The sequence below is a fragment of the Larus michahellis genome, chromosome 5 (genome assembly GCF_964199755.1).
Source record: "Larus michahellis chromosome 5, bLarMic1.1, whole genome shotgun sequence".
In the NCBI taxonomy this organism is placed as follows: domain Eukaryota; kingdom Metazoa; phylum Chordata; class Aves; order Charadriiformes; family Laridae; genus Larus; species Larus michahellis.
In genome coordinates, this window is record NC_133900.1 from 62203710 (window position 1) to 62231561 (window position 27852).

At 40.3% G+C, this 27852-nt stretch overlaps 2 protein-coding genes across 5 annotated transcripts in view; one reads left to right on the forward strand and one right to left on the reverse strand.

Annotated features, from left to right (window-relative positions):
* FBXL5 (F-box and leucine rich repeat protein 5) overlaps positions 1-4745 on the reverse strand; it is a 37559-nt gene extending 32814 nt beyond the window's left edge. For 2 of the 3 annotated variants that reach the window (XR_012587064.1, XM_074587621.1), the window contains exon 1: positions 4583-4745. Coding sequence is in view for 1 of the 3 variants with exons in the window: in XM_074587621.1 (XP_074443722.1) it covers positions 4583-4666 (84 nt within the window). In the remaining 2 variants the exon portion in view is untranslated. Of the gene's footprint in view, positions 1-3945; positions 4076-4582 lie in introns of those variants that run through there. The other variant, XR_012587065.1, reaches the window with a different exon arrangement.
* Positions 4746-9092: 4347 nt separating this feature from the next.
* BST1 (bone marrow stromal cell antigen 1) lies at positions 9093-26142 on the forward strand. 2 transcript variants are annotated; one of them, XM_074587627.1, is made up of 9 exons: positions 9093-9419; positions 13181-13310; positions 14406-14541; positions 15024-15106; positions 15708-15784; positions 18920-19012; positions 21038-21124; positions 21640-21699; positions 24853-26142. In XM_074587627.1, the coding sequence occupies exons 1-9, from the start codon at positions 9253-9255 to the stop codon at positions 24965-24967; spliced, it is 948 nt and encodes a 315-aa protein (XP_074443728.1). In that variant the 5' UTR covers positions 9093-9252; the 3' UTR covers positions 24968-26142. The 2 variants fall into 2 exon arrangements, with proteins under 2 accessions (XP_074443728.1, XP_074443729.1); XM_074587628.1 differs by having other exon boundaries at positions 9116-9419; positions 23258-26142.
* Positions 26143-27852: the final 1710 nt, after the last annotated feature.

Sequence of the window (27852 nt, forward strand, 5' to 3'; positions counted from 1 at the left end):
GCTATATGGAAGTTTTGAAAAGAATCCTACAAAAATAACCAAGAATTTATCACTGCAGAACACAGAACAGCACTGAGACTTCACACAAGGAGGACAGAGGACACAGAAAAACAGAAAAAAAAAGTCCATATATACTTCGATAAAAGGAGAAAAGGGGTACTTAAGTCAACTATTTAACAGGAAAGGCAGAGATGAGAACAGTAAAGTTAAATGTCTTTATTCAAGTCTACATAAGGAAGTTAATTAGGAAAAATATTTATGGCAATTAATTTTTAACAAAGAGTCAGAAGTATAGGCTAGAAAAGAAAAATACTAGTTAAATATTTATACAAGTTCAATGCATTCAAGTCAGCAGAACATGACAAAATTGATCTAAGTTTCCTGGAAGAACTAGCCAAAGTAATTACTGAACCACGAGAGATAACTGCAGACATCTTTTGTAGAAAGGTACGATCACAGAAGACTGAACTCAGGCAAACAGAAGAAGGACCTTAGATGTTTTTGATCACACACCCAAAGGTTTCACAATAAAGCTGAGCTATTAAAGCAGCTGTTTACTTCTGCAATGGTTAGTCCTGTCCCCTCCTCCCATACTGCTGACCTGGTTCTGGAGCTCGTCTGACCTCTTAGTGAGCCGGTTTTACTGAATCACCTTCCACTTCAGTGCACTAGATGAACTAGCTGTTCATCAAGGGGACAGACAAGCACAGAGGATATCATCAACAATTAACCCTTCCAGCAGTTTTTAGGTCCCCTCAGTCCCATGATAGTTTTGAGAGGCAGACAGAAAGAGACAGAACATGAGAACAAGCTCATCAACCACCGATAACTGCATTACAGCATTTAGAGCATGACTATTTTTCCTATTCCTTTCCCTAAAGAAGCCTAAATTTGCTGGGTAATTCTACAACACAAAGATTTGAAAACACACTCTTCAGCGGCAGTAACTCCACAGACAACAGGAAGTTTGAAGGCCCATACAGCAATACCAGGTGTCTTGTCCCTGGGGAAGGCTCAGCCAAAACATAATTGCAGTATGTATCTAGAATAGAGTCTGCTACTTGAGCAGCCCTGATCTTGAAGCTAATGAAGTAACAACCAGCCAGCACAGATTTGTTTAGAAAAAAGAATCTGATTTCCTTTTGAGAGGATAACCAAACTACTTAAGAGGAAGGTGATACATGTTACAGATCACGACTTCTCTCAGGTTTTTGATACGGTTTTGCCTTACAGCAAACTAATACAGTCTGCAGGAAGTCTCAGGGTATCTCAAGCACGTGTAAATAGTGCTCTCAAGCTGTGGTTACGAATGTTTCCAGCCAAGCCACAATCGTATTTTCATGACATGATGAGTTGAAATCTGTGATGCCTCATGACCAATACAATACTTTCAGGCACAGCTGGGAAAGCAGGAAGTACATGAGTGGAGCATGCTCGGGTGCAGGACACACAAGATTGTAATGCGACAACAGAAACAACAGAAACAGCCTCTACTGGACACTGACATATTGACTTGGACAAGTGCAGAATTCTACAAACAGGATAGGAGTCTAACAACAAATGTGAAAGGAAACTTGAGCATCAGTCCTCAGAGAAGCATGGGATTATAGAGAAGCAAAGAGCACGTATGCTGCTGTTAAAAAAAAAAGACAGAAAAAGAGCTTGCAGAATAACACATCTGCTTTACTCAACACAGCAGTGTCCTGTTTTGCACAACAGATTTCAGGAAAACATAGACATAATTAGGCTGAGGTTTCACAGCAGCTTAAGCCAATCTAGTTGCTGGCTGTCATGGTTCCACCCTCTGCCTCGCATTGGCTTCAATACTCATCTGACCAGTGCTTGCTGGCAGCACTACATCAGCAGAAAAACCACTCCACTTCAGAAAAAAAAAAATGTTTTCTGCCAGCTTAGGGCCTTTGTGAGTCACTTCAAGTGCTGATGGGAGCAAGAAAGGCACACAGTCGTAACAGTGGCGGTCAGATAGCTTAAACTGTTACAGAACAGCAGCTCAGTTCTGACAAAAGCAACAAGTACGCTGAGGTACGGAAACCGTGACCCAGATGGTGAAGAACAATGAATCCGTTCGCTTTGGACAGAAAACAGATAACTAAGATGGAGGACACGGCTACAATCTGCAAATGGGCGCACGATCTTTCTGAAAACGAAGAACGGTTCACTGGAGATAGGAAAACAGAATCTGCTCTATGTGGCAAGGATGACGTCAGGCATTAGAAAAGGCATTTTAACTATAAAGACTGTCTGCTGTAGCACTCCTCTACCTACAGGGGGGTACATCCTCTGAGGACTTAAAAAAAATCTACTAATCATCAGAGTAGGCAATAGATTTGATAACTCTGTGGGTTTCCTTACAAAACAGAATTTTAGTTATTCTTGTTATCCAAGTCCAGGGCACCGTGCACGACATAAGCAAATATGCCATTTAAGAATGCAGCAAACCTCTAGTGAGATCTCTGCTAGCAAGTTAAAAACCAAGTAGGATAACTTTCCTAATACACCAAACACCTTAAATGTCTGATTCACTGTTCTGTCTCACATCAGGTGCTGGAAGAACAAAATAAACTGTATAACTCTGTCCTAAAGGAAGAGCCTACATGCTTTACCCATCAGTAACATTATAGTTGTTCCCCAGAAAAAGCAAAGCACAGATGCAACCATTTCACCCTCGCTAACATTTGGTGGAAATTAGTAAATTCAGCCGCTAACAGACAGTGGCTATAATACAGTATGCAGGGAACATGAGGAACAGCAGGTAACATGTAATTCACAAAATGAAAGACCCCTCAAGGACAAACTAAATTGATAAAGAGCATGGCTTCACAGATTATAATTGCCATGTAAGCAGAACTACGGTCTTATCTAATTACCGCATTTCAGTCACACAAGACGGAAAGTCAAACACAGTTCAGAGAGTTTTTTCTGATGCAAAGCTAGCATTACTCTAATACAAAGGTCATAGGCCAGGCACAATCTCCAATTTCTGGAACAGGGTTAAAGGATACAGGATTGAATACTTTAGAAAAAGCACCATTCATTCATGCTTGCAATTCTTCAAAAGAACAAGGAAGCAAGTGAACTCCTGTATAAAACTTTTTTTAAAAATGAGAGATTACGTTCATCGCAAACTGGGTAGTTTTAATCAAGTTTGCCAATATTTAGAAAAACCAACCATTCCTGCCCAGGCAGTTTTACTTTTATCAAGTCGTGGTAAATTTGGTCAAAACTTTGTGGGAGGGTCAATAAAGTGCCAGAAATGCCTCTCTAGGAACAAAATCCAAATTACTACAATATCTGGAGATGTTTGTTTCCCTTCATGTAAAATGCACTCTGTTAAGATACCAGAAGTTCTCATGCCACCACAGAAGAAAAATAAACTGCAAATGCACTCACAGATAAAAGGCAAAGTGAAATTACACAAGGTCTCACATTCTCGTTCCCGCTCCGCTCAGCCAGTTCAGTTAGCTAACCTAGCAAAAAAACCCTCACATTTTCTTCACCTGATTAGCAAACCGAACAGGCTCACACGAAGGGGTCTGGTGAGCCCCAGAGCAGTACAAGGTGGCATGTAGAAAACAAGGGAAGGAAGCGAGAATTCCCCCATCCTGTTGGCAGCAGTAAACCATTATGCTGTCTCTCATGTAACTTCACCCTCCTTTTAAATGTCTGTTAGCCAATCTGGTTCTCCAAACAGCCATTTATGCCCGGAGATGGGAGGCACTACTTCTTTCAGTACGAGTGCTGGTTTTGAAGTATTTGCCTGAAACCCTTCTATTACACTCAAAGCTGCTGCTGCAAAGTTTGCCTTTCAGGTGACACATCAGCCTTGATTACTAACTACCCTGATGCAAGAATAAAAAACAATTTTGTCCACAAGTAAAATTATATATAGTTAAAATTAAAAAAAAAAAAAAAGAACAACCCTACCTGGGGCATCTTTAAGCGACTCACCCATTAAACGCTGCGCACAAAAACGCAAACACAGCCACTTGCGGACTGTTAGCGAGCACAACGCACAGCACTAGTGCCAAGCAAGGCATTAATTAACAAAAACTGTTAATTAACAAAAAAAAAACAACGGGGCTTGCTGCCTGCCTCCCCGCCGCCCCCTCATCCCTACGGCCCCTCTGGGGCAGCCCCTCGCCCTAAGGGGGGTGGCTGCTCCGCCGCGGCCGGCCCCGACGGGCGCCCACCCCCCAGCCCCGGAGCAGCAAGCGTGGCCGGGGGCTGAGAGCCGGCGCCCTCCCTCCCCGCGGCCCGGCCAGAGGGAAGGCGGCGGGAAGGCGCGGCCCCCGCCAGGATGCGCCGCTCCTCCGGGATGAGGAGAGCGCTACACCCCGCCGGGGGCCGGGAGGCGAGTGAGCCCCGGCCCGGCCTTGAAGGGACCCGAGGGGGGCGTGGGGCGCGGCGGGGGAGGCGGCACCACCCGCGGCGGGAAGGGCCGGGGAGCACCGCGGCAGCGGTGAGAAGTTGCCGCCGGGGCCGGGGCGCTGACAGCTGCGCACTGCCGGAATCCGCCCCCCCGCCTGAGGGCAGCGGGGCCGAGACTGCCCCCCTCCGCTACCTTGTCGCAGTAGAGCCCCACAAGCTGCTTCATCCGCCAGTGCGGAGCCGAGAAGACGTCCACCTCCTCAGGGAAAGGAGCCATGTTCTCCCCATAGAGCCCCGCCGCTAACGGCAGCGCTAACGGCGGCGCTAAACAGCCGCCCCGCGCATGCGCGCCGCCCCGCGTGACCACGGCCGCCCCGCCAGCGCCGCCGCCCGCCCCGCCGCTCCGCGCACGCGCAGTTCGCCCCGCGCCGAGGGGGCGGTGGAGGGGCGGATGGCGGCCCGATGGGCCCCGGGCATCGGAGGCCAGGCCTGCAAAATGCCGGGGGGTGTTGGGGAGAGACGCTGACCGGAGCTGCGGGAGGGGCTCCGGGTGCAGCGGGGCTTCTAGGCTGCGCCGCGGGCGCGGCCGCCGTCCACGTCCCGCGGTGGCGGGTCTCCGTGCCCGGTGGGTCAGCTGGCGCGCCGGTGGCTCAGCGGGTTTTAGGCCTTTAATGAAATCGTAAAGAAGTAAAAATCGCATGGTGCGTTTGCATTAAGTAAAGAAAACTGGCTTCGCATGAATAATCTGAGGAGGGGACAACGAGTGAGGAATCAAGAGGGTGTTGGCAGGTGAATTCTTGTCCGTGAGGGAGCTGTGGGCCTGCTGTAGCAGGTCCGGAGGAGGCACACAAAGATGCTCAGAGGGCTGGAGCACCTCTCCTGTGAGGACAGGCTGGGAGAGCTGGGGTCGTTCAGCCTGGAGAAGAGAAGGCTCTGGAGAGACCTTACTGCAGCTTTCCAGTACTGAAGGGGGCCTACAGGAGAGATGGGGAGGGACTTTTTACAAGGGCATGTAGTAGAGGAGATTTAGATTAGATACAAGGAATAAATTCTTTCCTGTGAGGGTGGTGAGACACTGGAACAGGTTGCCCAGGGAAGCTGTGGATGCCCCACCCCTGGAAGTGTTCAAGGCCAGGCTGGATGGGGCTTTGAGCAGCCTGGTCTAGTGGGAGGTGTCCCTGCCCAGGGCAGGGGGGTTGGAACTAGATGATCTTTTAGGTCCCTTCCAACCCAAACCATTCTATGATTCTATGAAGATGAGTGGTATGTCCGAAATGGGGCTATGGTGGGGAATCTCCGCCCAACTTTTTGCAGCATTTGTACCAAATAAACAAATACTGCGTTTGTTTAACAAAAGGAGCAGGACCATCAGCCTTTGATACTCGTCTCCCCATGCAGCATTTCAAAAAAGAGTAGGAACACTTAGCAGAATTGAGATTGCACATCAGTTTAACGAAAGGTGTAACTGTCAGCCAACATGGCAACGTGTAGTAAATGTCCCAAAAATGCATGGTCAAGCATATAATAAATGCAGTAGACCTTCTTGACTGAAAACTATTACTGTATAAAATCTATGTTGCAGATATCAAATAGATTAAAAAGCTAGCTAGTTTATAGATGTAAGCAGTTAATTGTAAACAGATTGAAATATTTCAAGCAAAGGCACGCATATGTTTTTAGTCCAGTATTCCTCAATGTACTAATGCTTGGGAATAAAATGCAAAACTATTGCCGGTAGTAGACAGTGAGTTGACGAGAGATCAGGTGATGAGGGTTATCTAGATCACACTGTGCAAAAGAATCTCTTTATCTCTTTAAGGAAATGAGGCTTAAGCAATTGCAGTATTGGGTGTTTCCTTTTCCATTCATCCTTTCCACCTCCAAGGACTTTTGAACATGCTGGCCTACTTAGTCATATTTGCAAATATGTACGAATCTGAGAAGGTTAAATTCGTACAACTTTGGGAAAAAAAGAAGCAGTTACACGTGAGAGAAGAAAAGGAAGGCAAAGCACAGGTGTTAACGCAGCTGGCCAGCCAGCACATGGTTGTATTTACTGCGTGGCGGGCAAGCACTGGTTGCTCTGGTTTTGGGCTTGTGCGTATCATGGCGTACCAGGGAGACCTCCGGTTACTGCTGTCAGTAGAATTACACACCGAAGACACAAACCCTCAAGAAACAAAGTTTGGTGAAGATCGTTGCTTACAGAGGAGCTTGTTAACATGAACAGTTCCAAGGTCATATTTCCAGGCATACAGCATGAAGTCATACAGAATTGGCGTTATTATGCCGGCAGTTCATGCCTGAGTAATAGGTGAATAATGTTCCCACCTGTTATACCTTCCTTTTGCTGGAAGTTACCACTCCCATCTGGTAGAAATAGCAAGAGAGAACATGTCCCTTCCTCATCTTCCAGGGCTTCAGAACATAAATGTATGCTGAATTTCATGGTTGGTTGAGTTATTACTCAGTTTGTGAACTAGAGTATCTGCAGAGCAAATACGCTGCCAATTTTGCTGACTCTGCTTCATGGGCAATAACCTCCTCTAGGAGAGAGGGGCAGAGAGCGAGGGAGAGTGATCTGCATCCAGCATGAATTGCCAGGCCTTGGGAGGCAAGGTGGACATCCAGTTCGTCGTGGTGAAGTACAACACTACAAGAGAAAGTGCCTGATAATGGGATTAAAATATTGAATTTTTCATGGACAAGTTTAAGGGGAGACTTGGTCATTTTCTACAAGAATTTACACGGAGAGAAGATTTCTGAGGATAAATTCTTCATTAATGTAGCAGAAAAAGACATCATGAGATCCAATGACTGGAAGCTAAAGGCAGGCAAGTTCAGCCCAGAGCTAAGGTTCGAATATCAAGGATATCAAACCATTGGAGCAATTTACACAGAGGTGTGTCATTTTATCCATCACATGAAGTAGTTAAATCAAAACTAAGAACATACATTAAAAATGTCTGTGGTGAGTTAGATCAGAGGCCCATTCCGGCCTGATGATGTGTTTCTAGAAGTGGCCAGAGAGGAAAGGGAGCTCGATAGGTGGTGAGATGGTGATCCCAGCAGTTGTTGGACTCATTTCCATTCCCTCTGGGATGTTATGACAGGCCGTCTCTTTTTGCAGAACACCACTGAGCAGCACTCACGTCTGCTTCCCAAAGCTGATGAGTCCTAACCTGGGGTCTCCTTGGAGAAAAGCCATTTCAAAACTCGGTATCCGTCTTTATTTCTTTTTAATTACACTGTATATTTTAAGCAGAACTTTTATTCTTGATGCAAAAATCAGTGACAATTTCTGCCCTGTTCTCTATAGAAGGTCACATCAGTGATGCCTCTGGTTTCTGTTAGCCCTGAGATTACTGAGCAAAATTTGGTTGCAGCAAAGTTGATAATAAATTCATTAATTCCCATGGATTACTGCACTTTGTAATTCTGAACCCAAAGCAGTGACTTCAAGCCGTTCGATTAACGTGCTGGTGCCCTGTCAGCATGGGCATGTTTCAGAGAGGTTAGGAAGAGAAATAGGGAGAAAAAGCAAGAGAGAACTAACTGAAATGCAGCATTTGCCATGTCTCCACCATATGAAGCACAACATTGCACATCCATTTCTGGGTAAATCTGGCTTTCCTGAAGAGACTGCTGGAGGAAACAAACCAACTGGCTATCTTTATATCATTTACAGTAGAAATCCATCAGCAGCAACTTACTCTATAATTAGCAACGCTTCGCCTTCAGGAAGATCCATCAGCTGAGTACCAGTGTTTCAGTGTAAGCATGACACTATATAAATAAGTACATAAATAATAAAGATGTATATATTCACTGAGGCATGGAGAGTGTTTAATAGAAAGAGAAAAAGAACCAGCATGTTCCTCAAAAACGAGTCCATAGACAAATTACTCTAAGGTTGAAAAAAATTATTTTTTTTTTTAAAAAGGGAAAAAAGTCATGTGGGTGTATTTGCAGCAGTGTATACCAGAGAGTATTTACACTGAAGATTAGATTAATTGATGCCATTTGATGGTCTAACAAAATACGTAGGGAAGTAAAGCTGGAGGGAGAATGAGAGTAAACAGAAGTTGAAGAGATTTCTTCAGTGCACAGGAACTATTTCTTAATCCTTTTTGTTCTCGTTGTGATTGATTTCTGCCTGCAAGGCGGTTTTGCTCATGAAGAAGACTTTAGAACATGTGTCATCACACCAAAACGTCACTGTCAGTATCCAGTGGAGAGGTGGAAAAAGAACTGACTGTGTTACCCCTATGTGTGATACAAGATCACATGAGAATTTGGGTATTTATGCAATCATTGTTTTATGTGCATATTTCCAATTTTTTTGTTCTTGGTATGCATTCCAGCATTTTTTTCAGCCATTAGAGAAATATGTGCAAAAAGTATAGCCCTTTTAAAACGAAAAGAAACTGGTTTAAAACACGTTGCTTGCAAGCTCTTGTGATGTTTTCGGAAGATGTAGCATGGTAATGAGTATTAAGCGAACCTAAGGCATCGAAAATACTGAAGTGGTAAGGGTTTTTTCCTCCCTTTGCTGAAATATGTTGTAATTCTTCCCAGTTATCACCAGGTGGCAATATCATGGCCTTAAAAGTCTATTTTTACTGAAGTGGGGAACAGTTAGCCATGAGGAAGTGATGTATCCCTGCTCTGCAATCATTCAGGAAACAGACTAGAGTCCCCACAAGGTTCACATTTCCGTCTAACTTCGTCTTTTGTGTACAGAGCTATAGCCAGTATTGAAATTATTAGATGTTAAGCCTCCAGGTTTCTATTTAAATTGTATCATTTAACTCTCCTTTTTTTTTTTTTTTTCAAGAACTTAGGTTGTGTCAAGAATTCATTATGAAGAGCCTTCTTTTGTCTCTCTTACTGTTCTCTGTTCTGTTTATGAGCAGCTTCTCAGAAGTGCAGGGAAGAAAATGGAAAGGTGAAGGTACAACGCAAAACCTGGAAAGTATTGCCATTGGAAGGTGCTATGACTATATCAGAATTGTGAATCCTGCTGTTGGGTAAGTTTTTGCTTGTTTATGGATTAGTTTTTTATGTTCTGTACAAAATGATTATTAATCAGAAGCCTGATGTTTTGCTCCTAGCCAGGAAAGTAGTGATCCTTTTGAAGCCATATGTTTGTAGCTGTCTGAAAACAAAAAAATGAACTTTGATGGATGTCATGTTAATAAAAGTAGTATAATTAAGGCAAGATTTTTAATCCTTCAACTTTTTATTTCACATTTCTCCCCCCCTAGCGCCACAGTGTTCTGTAAGAACACTGCACAGAAATGAGTGGTGGAGATGGTATTTCTGAAGTACCAAATCTGACAGTGCTCCTGGGAAGACCAGCTTTACTTTGCATGCCTTCTATGTCAGGTCACGAAAGAGGGAAAGCACCACACTTTATTGCTATCCTGTGGTACTGAAAGAGACTGTTTAGCTCATCCACCTGAAAAATCAAGTAGTAATCAACTGCTGAAGTATGATTACCCATGAGCTTTACACAGAACTGGAGATAAATCACAGGCTTTGCTAAGATGACCGCTTTTTCTGTCATCCTAACATTGTTTGGGCTTCGCTAAAAAGAAAAAAAAAAAAGGACAGTCTCCTGGGGTTCAGTCCTTTATTCTGCCACTAAAATTTTTCTTGATAGTTTGAAGAGGTATTTGCAGAGGGGGCTTGGCTGTGTTTCTGCAGCACTGAATTGTGGTCTTAAACAGGATTAGATCATGTTGTGTAATATCAGCAAATATTACCTCCTTCCCGCAACCTCCTATTTTCAGTTCCTGCTGCAAAACAGGAAGATACAGGACTGAAAACAGGTTTGTGGCTTTTAACAAAGGCAAACCAATATGTTTCTTCCTAGTAACATTCTTAACTTCTCAGAAGCGTTTTGGTTCATAAAAGTAAAAATCATCCTAATGCCAGTAACACGGTACTAAAATTTCAGCTGAACAATTCAAGTTTGGCAAATTTATAAACATGTCAGAGTGAAAGGTGCCAGTAAACTTTGACACACCTACGGTATAATATATATTATAAACTATGAAAACTTTGATCAGTTAACAGTTGTGTTGGTATATGAAATCTGGTCTTGCAGTAGGTAGAGTTCCTGTTGGAGTTAACAGCAGCTGTCCCTTCATTTATATCTGAAGCAGGACATGACTAATAGTAATACAGAATAGACTAAATTGAGCAACATAAAGCATTGTTACTATGGAATTGTTAACTTTATCGTTAACCAATTTGGGCTTTTAGAAATGTAAATACAATATTCTTGAAAGTATTTCTATATGTCTCATGTTTATGACAGTTTTGTGGTCTAGTTAATCCCCGTGACATTTTCACAATATAAGTTTAAAATTAAGAAGTCTGAACACATTCATTAAGTATCCATTCTCTGAATAGCATGAAGCCAAGCTGGAGATTAGTACTGCTTTCCTGAATAAAGGCCCAAAATGGCATTATAAAAAAGAAAAGCTGCACGATTAATTTAATATTATTATGTTTTTTCTCTTTCCCTTAGGTCTGTAAGCAAATAGTGTAATCTAAACAAAATGGAAATTTCATATTGCACAGCTGCAAAACAGATACTCTAATTATTTATAACCCTTTCTGTTCATTGTCTGTTTCTTAATTGCCCCCAGGCTAGCTTTTACAGAGGCATGGCCACCTGGATAGGTTTTACTTCTGAATTTATGTGCAAATAGAATAGTTTTTTAAAAATACTTCGCTAACAGAAAAGAAGCTAGCAAAGGCTGTCTTTCCACTGCAACATAGTTAAAACATAAAGATATTTGTAGAAACATAAGAAAAACTTTCCCTTACATTAAAACAGAACATGCAACATGGCAGTTAGAAGATGCATTTTACAAAATGTTATGGTCATGTAGAAGTGAGGGATTTGAATGAAAATCATTTTGAAATTTTCTAATAGGAGCGTGATGTATAACACAAATGTTCCTGTAATGCATTTCCCCCATATTTTTTATTTGTAGTATATAATGGAAGTTTTGAAAGCATATTTTTTAACTGACTAGTATGAAATAGATCTAATATGACTTAATAGTGTCTATTAAGATTGGAAGGAATTGTCCTGAACTACAGTCCTTCCCCACCCTGTAGTTTCAAAAAGTATTTTTGCCAGCTAAGAAATTTTGAGTAACAGAGCAGAATAATCCTTTTGATTTACAAGATGTTCAAACCTGGATGAGAAGACATGAAGAAAAAAAATGCAATATGTGAATTAACCAGAAAATTACTGCTGGATTCAACTGTCAAGAAAGATGTTAAGAGTTCAGTTGATCATAACTTACAAGTACTAGCATGAATAAGTGTGTGCTTAGAGTAGACAGCTCTTTAGCAGAAAGAGAGATAAGTATACACAGTTGTCAGAAGCTAAGTTTAACAGCTTGAAATCAGACATAGGGTGCAAATCCTTTTATCAAGTCAGGCTATTTAAACATTGGAACTACTGATCAAGGGTCATACTGTATCACTAAAGATTTTCAGATCAAGATCCCGTATTTGCTTACGAAATATTGGGGTTTTTTTAATATAGTTGTTGGAAGCATGACTAGAGATTACTGTAAGAGAATCTGTGGTCTGTTTCCTGCATGGGAGCTACGTAGCTCATCACAAGGGGTCCTTTAACTTTAAAGTATCTGCGACATTCAGCATCACAAAGCAGCTCCTTAAAGAATCCCAGGAGGAGAAGCGCTGGCAGAAACCCAACTGTCTATGGATGACATTAAATGAGCAAAACACTCTTAACGGCAAAGTTTGGTTTACTTATCGGGACTACTGTTGTTCAAGCTACAGCTTTGCAATTACAGCTGTGTGCGTTAGGAATGCTGTGTGCACATAAAATACATTATTCTGTTCTGCAGAGTGTTCCCAGCATAGACATTGTCACACAGTATGTAGGGAAGGTACTGTGGGAAGGTGGTGAAAGCAGCAATTTCCTTCTTAATTATTCCAGGCAGGCTCAGAGTTGTGACAGATGAGATCGTGCAAATCCAGAGAGAGAAAACACTCCCATCCCTGGATGGCCTGTCCTGTCCTTCCGCAGGAGATTATTGTCCCCAAGGCAGAGCTGGCAGAAGGGAACCGTTGAAGTGCAGACCCTAGTATCTTATTTCAGGCCTCACTTCACAAGCAGTTTAAATGTTGAATCCTAACGTTCCTGTAGGACTCACAGTCACTGCACAGTGGCAGTACGTGTCCGACGATCACGGTACTCATTCCAACAAGGTAAAGCTGCATAATCCTAGGGCCTATATACAGAAGGCATCTCTCTCTCAAAACCATTATTCTACCATTGAAACTTTTTAGTAACTCCTCCTGCACTTGAATCTGACATTATAAGAGTAGTTTTATATTTCAGTAGCTTTGCACATTCAGCTACGCTTTAATTGAAATGGCTTTTTGAATATGGAAGATTTCAAAGTGTTTTCTTTAGTATTTCTATAGTGCTTGGTAGCAAGCTCACTGCGTGTACAGTACCTTCCAAGATTTTTGTTGAATTACTACGTATTTCTAATTCTACATTGTAAATCCTAATATTTCCCTTGCTTTCCTAATCTGCTGCTGTTAGGAGTCAGGAAGAGACAAGATCTATATGCTCTTCCTGGGTTGCAAGTTTTCTACCACCCTGACTTCAGTTTCCTATCTTAAACTTGTGGGGGGTTCAATTTGGGAATTTGAAGAAGTTGTGAACAAATTACTTTCTTGCTGTGCTCTGAAAAAACAATTCTGCTATTTGTTTCAATTATTACAGTGAAAAGAATTGTTCAGAGATATGGGAAGCATTTAAAAATGCATTTATTAACAAGGATCCTTGCAGCATTCTACCTAAGGACTATGAATTATTCATCAACCTGTCATTGCACACAATTCCACCTAACAAGGTAATGATTACTAATGTTATGTTACGAGTCCTGTGACATCCAGCAGATTTTCCATGACAGAGTTCAAAACTGACCAAGAGTCTTTCTGTGGATGACTCATGATTCACTATTTTTGGCCTGTCTGTAGTTTACGAATGAGGCTCAGGCTTGATGGCATTTTTCAATGTGTTTGCATTTATTTTATGCAGTAACTTCTCATCAACTTCTCTGTTTCCATACCAAAGATCCCCCATTTTTCCTGCTGTGCTGGGAGCTCTGTTGTAGTCCCTGAACTTCCACTTCTCCTTTTCCTCAAGTTAGGTGGTCTGCCTGCAAAAACTGTGTCTGCTGTCGTCTTTTGCTTCCGCTCCTCACAGCCAAGTCTCAGGGCAATGACATGTTAAACATCAACATGTTAAACAAGCATAAGCAGAAATGAGATAAGACACCGTTATATGCTAGAAAACAGTAAGGGTTTGAGGTGCTGGCAATTGCAGACAACTGTGAAAGTGCAAACACCACAGCTCTTCGTGCCATCGTATCCCATCAGAATGTGTGCTTTGTCCTTCTCTAAAAGGTTGTGCTTTAAGGCAGTTTTTCCTCTAGCACAATTATTCCTTATCTCTAAATGACACAAACTAAACCAATAAATACTCCCGTCAACATAGCTTAATTCATGGAAGGGTTTTGCAAACACAGAAATCGCAGCTACACGAGTGATTTTTTCACACCATAAGCCAACATAGCAGTGTGAGAGAATTTTGGTAAGATATATCTGTCTTATAAATATTTGTCTTCCCTTTTTTCTTCCTTTCCCTAAATCTGTCAGGTGGGGAAGGCAAAGCTAGGGATAACCTTATTGAATATAGGTCTGTCTCCATTCCCATCATGGTATGAATGCCCTCAAGCCTCTAGTGATCAGAATTTACATGACTGTAAAAAAAACAAACTTCTTTCCTCTAAAGAGATAGCTAACATTTCTGGTTATTAGCTTTATTTTGAAAGAAATACCAAAACATGTTTTAAACTGTTTTCAACACCCCGTAATCTCATTGTGTCCACACCCAAGTGATGGTTCATTTCTTCTCTATTTTTTTTTCTCCTTTTTTTATATAGTCTCTCTTCTGGGAAAATAATCAGCTGCTAGTCAATGCCTTTGCTGGCAGAGGCCGTCGCTACATGTCTCTGGGTGATACTCTGTTTGGCTTCTTTGCAGATTTTCTGAACTGGTGTGGGCAGGCCGACAGCCCTGGTAAGACGATGAGTGCTATGTTAAACATCTGTCTGTAAAACCATAATGGAGACTGACTGCAGTGTTCTGGAGGAGCTAATTTTGCTCTCACCCCATGAAAAATTAGGGATAGCTTCACTGTCTCGTTCTCTCCTGTTTTGTGTGAATATTTAACATTGCAGTCAGGGGAACACACAGTGAAATCTAAACAGTGCTGCACAGGAGATAAACCTCACAGTCCTCTGAATGAGGAGCTCTCTGCATCCTAGGTATAGAGTTAGTCAGTTCAGCCAAATTATCGAATCCACAGAATGTCACTGTTTGTGTAAACTGCAAAGGATGGAAAGTCATACAAAAAAATACAACTTCCAGCTTTCAGTGTTATGTCAGACCACCTGCTATGTTCAGTGAGTAATGCGCAAATATATTTAATTGCTTTCTAAGGTCACTTTTTATGGCCATTATCATCTCTCTAATAGCACAAATCATGTGCCTTCCTACAGGACTGGACTATGAATCCTGCCCTACCACACAGGAATGCGAAAACAACGCAGTGGAGTCTTTCTGGAGGATGGCCTCAATCACTGTAAGTAGTGCGTGACTTCAGACATTAGTGTGTCCTGGGTGGTTCAGGAAAACATGGCTGGATTAAAACAGATTTAAGTCTGTAACTGTGCTAGATTATTTCTTCTGATACAAATACATTTTTTTAGCCTGGAAATAGTGTCTTAGCAAGAGGAACCTAACTTTCACCTTAGCTAGATAATGTGTTAAAATTCTGTGTTAGCTTTGTTAATATATATTAAGCATATACTAAGCACAATAAGCACACTAGTTGTCTACTGAATACAGGTCCTAAGTGACATTCGACAGCCTTGGTGAAAACCCTTTATTCATAGATCAAACCCAACACAGAGTGCCAAAATGCTTTCTTCCTATGCTGAAGTAACTATTTATAGGTGCGAGAAAATAGTTTGAGAAGATGCATTGAATTAATGCGTTGGCTATTTAGTTCTCTCTGCTGCTGTGACCTGCTAGGGTGCTAGTTTCATATTATTTTCAGAATTCTGATATTCTTCTTGGTAAAATTCTTTCCTTGGTCATTTTTGCTTGCAATACAATACCAAATCATATGACAAGTGTGTAAGATGAATTCTGAAAAAAAATATAATTGTTATGTATTGCAGTATGCACAGCAGAGTTCTGGGGTGATACACGTCTTATTGAATGGTTCTTCTGTTGGAGGAGCTTATCCAGACCCAGGGTAAGAAAACTGACTTATTTATGTGTACAAGGTCTGATGCTGGCAAAAAAAAAGGTCAACCAGTTTTTTGGGTCTTCTGCTGCCCAAAGCATGGCTGAAACAGCCTGTTACATCAAAGTCTGCTGAGTTGTGGGGACAACTGCTAATTGCCCCCAGCTGTAGGAATTAAAATGAAATGGATGGAAAGAATCCTTTTGACTCTTGCATTTTACAAACTGCTGTGGCGAGCAGGATAAACGCTCTTTGAAATCAGCCTTCAAGCCAGCCAACATACTGGGACAAAATGTGTATGTCTTAAAAAAAATGACTGTTACAAAATTTCTATTCAGGAACACCTCCAAGGAGAGGACGTTACAGGGAACATAGCCTCTGTCAGGCCTAGGAGAAAACTTTGTAAGTTGTCTAGTGAAGGTGCTTGGTCCTGCTATTTCTCCATGACCAAGAGAAGGAGGTAGCTTGAGATCCACTGTGTATTAAGAAAGCAAAAAAGATCATTGAGAAGGGTAATAGCAAGGATTAGCTTCTTCTTCTCCTTACTCCGTCGTATATTAAGGACAGATGTATTTTCCCTGATTTATAGGTGTACCACTATGCAGAAGTTCATCTAAGCTTATAATGAAAATTTGTTGTAAAAATACACCCATAAGAACTTTTACTGAATATGTGGCTGTAGCAACTGCCTACTTTTGATGAAAAATTCATCTTTCCTCACCTCAGCAACCGTCCTGTCCAAGGCAGATCAAAAAAACATCTTTAAAAACCCCATAGAACAGATCCTACTCCTGTGTGCTCACTGAGGACTAAAAATAATCATTGAAAACTTAATTTTATCTCTAGATAGGAGAGAAACAGGAACCATCTGTTCCAAAACCCCTACTACCTACTTACCTGCACCCCCCAAAAGGTCCATCTCTGTACACAGCTTTCAGCTAATCAAGATGACTTATATGGTCTCCTTGGGTTGGTCAAGTGGTCAGCTGGGATTGATTCTTATGCAGATGATAATACCTGGCAGTCTATCAATGCACAGATTCCCGTATAGAGTCCTTATTTCAGAAACAGATTCCTTATTTCTGTTAATCTACAGATTCCTTATTTCAGAAACCTATTACACATAAATTAATTTTTTCCACCAGTTCCCCAGGTTACCTGCCTGGTGGTATTGTGAGCAGTGAAATCTCCATAACTGGAACACAACCTGCCATGAAAAAAACCCAAAGCCAGTTACTCTGTCTGTTTTATTTGCTGTGTATCTTTTGTCCCATTTATAACTGAATTCATTTAAGAGATCTTGTTTGAAAGAGGCTTAGAGTTGAATAGTTAACAGCAGAAGGTAATGTGAAAGGTCTACCTGTTTTCCTAAACATCTCTTGTCTGTTTTCAGGCATTTCAAAGCCACTTCCAAAGTTTATACTGCATTAGAGTTTGTACACTTAAATCATCATTAAGTCACCTGTTACCATTTCAGTTAAGGTTTATTTCTCACTTCACTGCAAAATAACTTTGCTCATCCACACAGTATGAATTTAGTTGGCAGACTTCTTTAATAATATTAGTCTTTTCAAAAATTGGTTTACTGAAGCCAATTGTACAGTGTTTTTCCACAGTTTCTGACTCCTCTAGTTAAAGATTTATTTATCTTTTGGAGAAAGCTGCATTTTTGCTGGCAATAACATATGCATGAATGGGCAAATAAGTTAAAAAAAATTGGAATCTTTATTTTTTGTTGTCTTTTCACTATGTGTTTAAGACAGGCTTGGACACCTTGGACAGATAGGCAACCCTGCTGTTGTGGCTACTGGTCTCTGGTTAGCCACCGCTAACTGGAGTTGACCAGAGAGGGAAACTGTTGGTATTCGCCTCCTCATGTTCCACTTCTTCAGAAGTTTAAATTTAACTTGGTAACTTCATGAATGGGTCTCAGCTGGCTGCCAACAGAGCTTCCACACCAAAGCACCAGTAGTTTGCCTGCAGGCACCAGGGGGACAGAGTGGTGGTCACATTGACATCACTGGTCTCATCCAGGAGGTGACAACTAACAGTCCCTTCTAGTCTGGGGGGTGGGTCTCAGAGCATTTGAAGTGGCTAAGAGACACTGCAGCCCAGATGTAGACATTTAAGAAGACCCATTATAGGCAAATTAGAGCACATACTTAGGCTCAGGCTTGGACCAAGCATTCAGTGGAGACACGGCCCTTACAAGATTTCTGAGGGGAAAAAAAAAGGAATTAAGAGGTTGGAAGTCATTACAGTACATCTTGCTGGAAGGGTTAGAAATCTGTGGCTTTGAAATGCCTGTGTCTCATAAAAAATTAAATTCAGGGTGGTGAGACACTGGCACAGGTTGCCCAGAGAAGCTGTGGATGCCCCATCCCTGGAAGTGTTCAAGGCCAGGCTGGATGGGGCTTTGAGCAGCCTGGTCTAGTGGGAGGTTTCCCTGCCCAGGGCAGGGGGGTTGGAACTAGATGATCTTTAAGGTCCCTTCCAACCCAAACCATTCTATGATTCTATTATTTAGTTGCCATTTTATTATTTTAATTGTTATTTAAATACCTATCAAAGTCAATTTACACAAAGCAATAAAGTGGAAAATTCCTAGGCGAAGGATGGACATGTCTAGAAGTTTCTCCTTTATGGTCTTATATATCCTAGACAAATACTTCATTTTACTGTTGCTGTGATTTTGTACCTAAAATATATATTTGTCTTGAGGCTGTTGTTATTTTTTTATTTAAAGCAAAATTGTATTGTATGTAAAAGCTATAACTACAAGAATGACTTTTTTCTTTCTTACTAAATATCAAATGCTTTTTGGTTTGCTTTTGCCTTTTTTAAACTTCACTTAAAATTTGGTTCACCTCTGAGTTGTAACTTTTTTTCAGCTGAGCCCCTCTAAGATGAAGAATATGAAAACAAAGCTTCTGATTAAATGCCTTTGACCTTTGAGGACATTCAGAATGTGAATCAGATTTTTTCTTCTTTGTGTTGAGTCTGATTGTAATCAGAAGATATAAATGTAAAATTGAGTAACCCCATATATCACAGAAGGATCAGAGCCTTGATTAATGCAAAGGGGAAAAAGATTATTTCTTTTTTGTGTTTTTTATAGTTCTAAAAATTTGTTTCTTGAATCAGTTTTTTTGCAGATTATGAAATACCTAATCTACAGAAAGACAAAATCTCACAAATTGTCATCTGGGTTGTGGATGATATTGAAGGAGCAGATATGTAAGTTATGTCTTCAAAAAAACTTAATTACTCCTTTTTGGACCTGTCTTTAAAAATTCACCTTATCTTTCAGTTTGATTGTGTTTTCATAGCAATTAAACTAAAAATATTTTAGATGCTTTCACTAACACAGAAGGCAAACCCTGCCGTTCCCAAAGAGTATAGAAATACCAGAATTAGACAAAATATAAATTCTAATATTAGGTCTGGAGTCCACTCTTAGTTAGAGAGATGTGTGTGTGGATCTCAGATCTTGAGTGAACTTGTAGCACATACAGGTTCACTAAGAAAAGCATCAATCTGAGTTTTAGATTAAATGCTGACATGAAATATTTCTTTCGCCTTGCCGTATGCCTTCTTTTCATTTTCACCTGTCATCTTAACTGTTTGAAAACTAGTAGAAGCAGAGAAATACCACTGGGGGCTCGTCTTCTCTCAGTACTTAAAATCAAGCTAATAATAAAAAGTAGGCTTTAAAATGGTCTAATTTTGCTGTTAATTTAATTTAAAAAACCCAAACAAACAATAAACAATACAAAACAGATTAGTCCAAACAGAATAGCCTGTTGGTAGATAGCCAAAGATAGTGACAATTTTCAACAGAAACATAATGGAAAATGGACTGTGAAGTTGAAAAAATGAATTCATTAGGCCAGAAATTAGGCCTAGTTTCGGACTGATTAAAGGAAGAAGTAAATAGTCTGTTCATTATAGCTTTTGTGGGGTCCCTACAAATGTACATAGATGAGTCGGGGGTAGAGGAGCAGAGGAAGTCAGTTTTATCCCAACCATCTGCAGGGTCCCTGCAGTTTAATATAACCTGGTGGCACTTCATTGGTGTTAAAACTGCCCTGGCTGAAAAGGTCCAGAGAAATGGTCTCAGATGTCACTATATCCACCACTGGTGACTGCATCCCAGATGTCATCTGCATTCTTACGAGCATGAGGCTTCTGTTCTTGCTACTCGATGCTTTTCAGTTGCATCCATTCATTTTGTGTCATTTCCCTTTCACATCTCATCTCTTCTCTTTCCTATCTCCTTTTGCTTCTCTTTCATTCAGTTTTGGCATGGCCAACCCAGACCACATATTTTACCGTAGTGCTGCGGAGTCTATGAAGCATAGTTCAGATTAGCATTTCTCAGCCTTTCTCTTTAAATCAGAGAATCATACCCTTTTGAAAAAAAAACCGCCATACAGCTCACCTCTGCAAAGGTCACCCTTATTACAATGAAAAATTAAGAAAAGCACTGGATGTTAATTTATCTTTCAGTTTGTGCTTGTCTGGATGCAAGGGAATATTTGTGTATTTTTATTAATTGCTTTTACGATTATTTTGTTGGTCCCCATATGATTTCTTTAGAGTCATGAGTATTTAGTGACCAATGTGTAAGTAGCACTGACCTTAATATTTGACATTGGTGCAAGTTTTAGAGGTCTCAGTAGGTTCTATACTATGCTAAACTTTCTTTTGCTAATTGGACCACAAATCAAAAAATCAGTGCTAGACACAAGCTGTGTTTAGGACTGTTTCTGGTTTTTTCTCTCTCCTTGTGTTTTTCTGTAGTTCTGTATTCAAGAAAGAGGACAAGCTTCTAACAACAGGAATAATTCTAATTAATTATAACCAACTTATTCTGTAAAGCCAGCTAGCATCAACTTTAGCACTACCTAAATAGCTGCCAAAGAATATTACAAATGAAACATTTATTATTTTACAAAATTATTTAGCTCTTTTTCTGTTTGTCTAGTGAAGTGTTAAAGGTGAAAATATTGGTTAATAGAATCTGCAAATGCTACACTGGCTGAAGCCAATCTTCCAGTCTCTGCAAACTGACTATAAAATATTAAATGACTGTAAGAAAATGAAGCATTATAAATGGCAATGTACACCAGTTTTCCATAGGTGTTAAGGAGTATAGAAGAGGCAAAGTAATGGGGATTTACTTTACTAATTCCATCGAGTTCAGTGAAAGGAAATTAGATAATAAAAGACTTGCAATAATATTAAAATGCTTTCTCACAGAGATTCCTGTGGAACTCATACTGTAAAGATATTAGAAAACAGGCTGAAAGCCCTTGGTTATGATGTCACCTGCACTGACAATTACAAGTAAGTGAAGATTGTTCATTAATATGCCGTATTTGCAGAAGCATGTATTTTAAATGATTTCTTAACTTCTGATACTTAAGTGCCATTAATGTTGTGTATTCAGTAGGAGGCTGAAACGTTGGAGGGGTGATGTCACATTTTTCAGCCTTAGCATTTTTCAGCCATGAATTGAACAAAACACTACACCGTATTGTATAACTGTATAATTAAGTGGAACGTTTTACTTACCCAATGTCAGACACAGAAGATGGCTTCATGTATTCCACTTCACTGTAAAATCTTTATTTGGATTGAAAAATCTGAACAACAGTTAAAAACACTGTTGGATGTCTGCAGAATTGTTAGTTATTCACAGTAGTATTCACAGCTGTAGTTATTCACAGCAGATTTTAAGATAAATGTAATTGAAGGGAAGCTTTAGACACGATAGTACTGTTAGAGTTTGTTTTGTTTTTTCATTTGGTTTCCTAAGTTTTCTGCCTGAAAGATGCTAAATAAAATTATATTTTCCACAGGTCTGTAATGTTCTTACTTTGCCTGGATCACCCTGATGATTCTAAGTGTACCCTTTCATCGTAAGTAAAATAGGTTCAGTCCATCATCAGTGTCATTACAATCAAATAAATAATGCAGAAATCAACAGTTTGACAGATTCCACCTCTATCATCTATTATATATCACCCATACACAATATACAGTATTCTTGAATTTATTACTTACTGTGTATTGAGTATTTCTATCTACAAATTGTGCATAATTGTCTGTGAGCAGCTGCTATTCCAAATTAGGTGTTAATCAGTTCTAATAGATCACACAGCCATACTGTATATCACTCATGGTATGAATGAAGTTTGTAAATATCAGTGTTCTGATGCAAAATCTATTACAAATTTGAAATTGCTTTTATTAATATTCTTCCTTGAACAATGAAATAGTAGGTCAAACGGCAACAGACCTAAAGGACACTTCTCCAGTTACTGGAACTTTTCGTTCCAAATTTTGAGGAAGTTTCTTTTTAATCTTCCATTTTGTGTGCACACACAATTTCTATATTTTAACGTATTTACCTTGGGCCAGTAGGTTATCTGCAGAGAATGCAGATTACATCCAAGATACAACTTTCTTAATTAGCAAGCATCGCTCCCAATAGTTTTAATAGTTTCCTTTCCTATCCATATTTTTCTTTATTGTATAAAGAGGATTAGATTAATTTATGATGCATTTCAGTGAATTTACAGTAAAGATGACTGTTTTCAGTTGTGGCTAAATTTCATAATCTATATGCTGTTGCACATATAGGTACACATAAGGTACTTGAACATCTGAATGTGAAAACGTCCTCACAGTTTGGAAAGTTGCAGGATCCATAAAAGTTGAAGGATGCATAAAAGTTGTTCTCTAGTTATATTACTTTTATGCGTAATCCATACATCTGGCCACATCCTATCTCCCACTGTCCTTTCTGCCATAATTCAAGCACCTGAAAATATTTTGTGTGTTAATACCTACCTAATGCTGCAACGATAACTTCTGCTATGAAAAACCTGATTTGCTGTCCCTGGTTATGGCAGCAGAGAGGTGCGACTCCTGCTTGCCTGCCTTGCAGTGTGTGGCAGTAGTGCTTCATGCAGTACAGAAAAGGAGGCGTATATCACTTTCTGTAGCATATGTTCGGTTTTTAATATACCCTTACAGAGAAAGTGAGTATTCTTTTTTTGTACTGGTCACTGAAAGCTTTCACTCATCTTGTGATGCAACAACATTTATTCTTACATCCAAATTATATCCCAGCACCAACATATAAATGTGTGATGAAAACAGTGGCATTGTAGATACCACTGATATCTCCAGAGTCCTTCTAGGTAGCTGATCATAGAACAGGCTTCCAGCCGCATTAAGGCATTTGTTTGTTACTAGATACCTTGCATGGTGGATTACAATAGGGTTTCCTTGTTCTGCCAGTGAACGGTAAAGCTTTTGTTCATGTGTCAAAGGAAAATACGGTTGTCCTATGCAAAATCACATCTGTGAACATGATGACAATGTTAACAAACTAGAGGAAAAAGCACTTTACAGGACTTTAAAACATATAATACTGTGACCTCTTAACAGAAGATTTTTCTCTTCTCCCAGGTTTTAAACGATTTCCCTCAAAGTTTTGTGATGTGGGTACATTCCTCAGCTGAGGAAATGTGGATGAAAAGGCTTTTGGAAACCATTAATGTATTTTTCTTTCACCTAAGGGATGAGCATGCCAGTTCTCCACTATTACCACATAGCGCTTGCAGTATGTAAGCAGGGGAGCAGCCACCCCTTCCTTTCCATCTATGTCGGTACTTAAATTAACATGATCACTAGCGTATTCTAAGCACCAGTTTCATCCTTTCCTGGGGTAACTCCTAAGCAACTCAGCTGTTATGATCCTCCTTCGGAAATGTTTCCTTGTGTCTTTCTGTTTCTTCCTGAGCCTTCTATTCCCTCCTGTATGCATGACAATGTAATAGCCTTGATTCACTTCTCATCTATGTTATCCCTAATCAAGACAGAGCTTCCCAATCGGAATGCTAACTATCATTGCCTCTCCCTGAAATTAAGTGGCTAAAAATACTTTAAGCCAATGAATACTTACACTCTTCTCCAAATTATTTACTTCTCTGCAATAAATAACATCTCCATTGAAATTAGATGCCCTTTCAGAAAGATCCTTAAGCAGATGTATATAAATTATTTGATGATTATCTTCTAGATTTGTTTTCTCTGTTTTCCCCACCCTCTGATGGTCCATTAACTGACATGGGAAGAGTTTGGTCAGTAGTGGTATCACTTTTAAGAGCGTGCCTCTGTTAAGAAAAGGCTTCCTTTGCATAGCGTGTGCTCAGTGTACACATGTTACATTTTCATACTTCCATAATAAATAGCGAGAGTAGGCATGCAGGCTCTGTGGCATCCCCTTTCACAATGGCCATTTGCTGTTACAAGACCGATAGTTGGCTTCTCAGCCTCCGGAGAATCATGTCCCGAGCCCAAGAACGTCATAGTTGTGCAAGTGACTGCTTTTTGTCACCGCAGCTCCCGTTACATCAGCATACCAAAGGAGAGGCTGTGTCAGGGTAGCAGAGGGATGGCTTGAATGTGCTGAAGTGTGCTTGGGGCTTACTGGGTAGTCATAGTGCCCCTTGACTCCTCTCCGGACTTGAACTACGGTCTATGTCAATTGGTTCGTTGACACCCTGTTTGCCAAGAACTTGCAAGTAAAAAAATACCCACTAGATGGCACAGATGGCTTACAGACATAAGCAGAAAGGAAGCCAGATGCAATCTATTAGTAGTGGTATTTATTACTTGCATTATTGCAGTGTCAGGGAGACTTAGAAATGGATATGGATACTGTCGTATGAAGTGCTGTAAAAATATAGACCTCTAGGAACACTGCGGTCTAGAAGAGCTCTATACAATCTCAAGAATAAGGCCAGAGACAGTAAATGGATGTGGAGAGACAATACCTCAGGTATTAAGGTAGAAAGGAGCGTTCCCAGGGTTTGGCACACAGATATCCCGTTTATAAAATCATGACAGCCAAAAGGAATCTGGTGACGAGCTCTTACAAAGAAACTTCTAGCTTAGCACTTGGACGGCAAACTTCATCCTTGGCAACAAACCCCTGATATTTAAAAGAATCCTAACTCAGCTCTGTGCTGTGAACATCCTGTTTGTTTTCTTTTCTTTAGATCTGCACCAGCAGCACAAAGAGGACCTATATCTTCAAACAGAGGAGGCAGCTGGAACAGGCTCATGTTTGTTTCTTTTGTAGGCTTTTTGTTCAGATTTGCTTTAGTGTACTAAGTTAATCAAGTGAATCCATATCCTCTGTTTGCCTTAGCTGGCTAGAAATTTGGCTTTAATTAATTTCTAACTGCAATTTTACCCTAGTTCTGGGACTGGCAAACCTGCATATTAAAACACTGCATATTTCTATCTAGATGCCAACTACTTTTAATATCAAAAATTATTCTACTGCTTCTAGGAAGCCTCACCCTTCCTTTCCTTTTCTTGAATAGAAGAAATCTATTGCTGTTTCCCCTTATCCTCCAGAATTAAACTAAGACTAATACTTCCTGTTCACATATTTCAGAAAGAAAAGTGAAACTATGCCTGTCATACATCTCCCACACAGCTTGCTTGTTTGTAAAAACAATCCTAGCATTTGGCCGTGGAAACTAAGTGTCTGATTTTCCTGTATTGGGAAGGGGAACTATGAATTCAGATGAGATAGGGCTTAGCTTGCTTACTTGGTACAGTGGAAAAATTAAACTCATTTTCATAAGGGGTCCAGTACTTGGGCCAAACTTACCTGAAACTATCATAAAGAGAGGTTCTGGCTTGCATACTTCCATACAGCATTTTACCACATATTATCGATTGCTTCATCATCCGCACAGCTGTTCCTCAGCTGGCATTTTCCTGGCCAGTGGGTAGCCAATAGTCAGGAATACCGGGGTCTAGAAAGCTCCATGGGTTTTCCACCATGATGTGATTTATGGCGTATCAAATTCAGACAAGAACCTGCCAAGTCAGACATCTGCCTGCTTGCAGTGAACTCGGTTAGCATGCTTCAGAATATATTGAGGAGACAGCAGATGCCATCTTGAAGATCTCTTGTGTTACTTCTGTGAATTATCTACGTGTTCCAGCTAGGTGCTCCTCTAAACCACCAAGACATCCAGCTACCAAGATGACACAGAAATCTTTGGAAAAAAATAGTTGTTCTTGTAGAAAAATAACTTTTAAGTAGAATTTTGCTGCCCATTCTCTGTTAGCTTCTGTATTATTTATTTTATTTGTGTTTGTATTAGCTGGTTGTCAGGAAACTGGAATAGGATATTCCTGTTATCTCAGTGCATCTGATTTAGGACTCCATAGTAGATTTATGTCCTTTCAATCCCTGTTCAATCCCTGGTACAACTATATCATGTTGTATGTTTGAAAGATAAAATAACTAAAATATGTTGTTGTTGCTTATTTGTCTGGCTTCCATTCCTGTAATAATCTTTAATTTGGTTTTAATGCAAACCCCTTTACACACATAGTTGTGTTTGCCTGTGTCACAGCCGGGTTTAGGCTCCAGCTTGAAGGATTTTTGTGTCTGTTTCAGACACTTGCAAAAGTACCGAAATCAGAAGTTAAAATCTGGGCTGTATTATGCCTCAAAATCTTTCCTTGCCTATGCTGAAACGTTAGTCCTTTGATTAGTTCCTTCAACATCCTCCTCATTTTTATTGCTTGTTTGGGAGAACTTCGTAGAGTGGAGCTGATGGTTGGACTCGATGATCCCAAGGGTCTTTTCCAACCTAAATGATTCTATGATTCTATGATTCTATGATGCTGTCCTTAGCAGCTGCCAGAATAATAAGAGAGGGATCTGTTTGTAACACAGACACAGCTCAGGTAACTAAAGCCAAGCAATTTTGATCAGTCTTCTATTTGTCCACAGCAGATCACACCATGACACATTTTGGACCGCAGGCTGTGGAGTGCACATGAGGCTCACAGATAGGTGTCCCAGCCATTGTTTGGTTGAGTGTTGTCCTACCCATTGACCTGTGTATTATAGTGTGTCCGGGATTCAGAGAATAGCTTAATACCATTAACAAGCCATATGCCTCTTAGGCAACTTCCATCCACAAGCCAAGCACCCCAGATGGCCAACTTTTGCTTTCCAGCCTATGAAAACTTTCCAGCCCCTGGATGCAATCCACTCCAGCAGCGCAGGCAGTGCTGGCCATTGCGTATGATACCAAACACACTGTAGGAAGTGCTACATAATTCTGTTTTGAAAAAACAGTAAAATACAAAGTAGCATAGATATGATTCAAATAATTTTAGGTTATTTACTGCATAACCTTATATGAAGAACAACACACTCAGAAACCTCTTGCAGTGTTTTCATATTTCTAATGTTCTTGCCTCTTTTCCCATTCCTTCAACTCGGTACCAAAGGCAGCAATTTTTTTTCAATATCTTTTGAATAAAATGTCTCAAACTTGCTGGAAAGGCTTGCGAAGATCTGTAGATTTTTAGCTAACCAACTAATACATCTGGGAAAAAAAAGAAGGCAAAGTTTTAGATATATAGGCTTCCTGAAATCTTAAAGGCAGGAAATTTCAGGCTGAGTGTGGATCAGTTGTTCCAAGTTTAATATAATGGTTTTAATCTGTGCAAAAGAACAGTGTGACTGGCATCTTGGAAGCAGAGGCGCAGAAGTGTCAGCAAATTGAGAAACAATAGGGTCATTTGTTACTCCTGGAGGGAAAGACATGAACAAAAAGTTGTGAGCAAGAGAATCCCTTATATCTTTCTTTTTTTATTTACTTCTACATCTACAAAGTGTGCAAATAGTGCTATTTACACATATATTTTACACTTAGTGGTGAGAATCAGCTACATATGCCTGTGCTCTTGTCTTGAACGCTCAGTAAATGTTCTGATTAGCAATGTCTCGTGTAACAGCTGTGGCAAATTTGGAGAAATCATCATATCTAAAAGGCATCTGCCCTTCTACCTAAACTCATGCAAGCCTGCTAGTGGTCAGCAGGGTGCTTCAAATATGGCTTCAGAATGTTTCATACAGTCATACTTCTACTAGCAGCACTGCAAAAACAGCTGTTTCCAGACCTGAATTCAAGGGGGAAAATGTTGACTATGAAAACATTATGTATGTCACTTCATTT

Coding starts and splice junctions, on each gene's coding strand:
- BST1 (XM_074587627.1), top strand. CDS start 9,253: ATGAAGAGCCTTCTTTTGTCTCTCTTACTGTTCTCTGTTCTGTTTATG. Junction 15,107..15,707: donor GGAGGATGGCCTCAATCACT/GTAAGTAGTGCG, acceptor TATGTATTGCAG/TATGCACAGCAGAGTTCTGG. Junction 21,700..24,852: donor TCTAAGTGTACCCTTTCATC/GTAAGTAAAATA, acceptor TCTTTTCTTTAG/ATCTGCACCAGCAGCACAAA.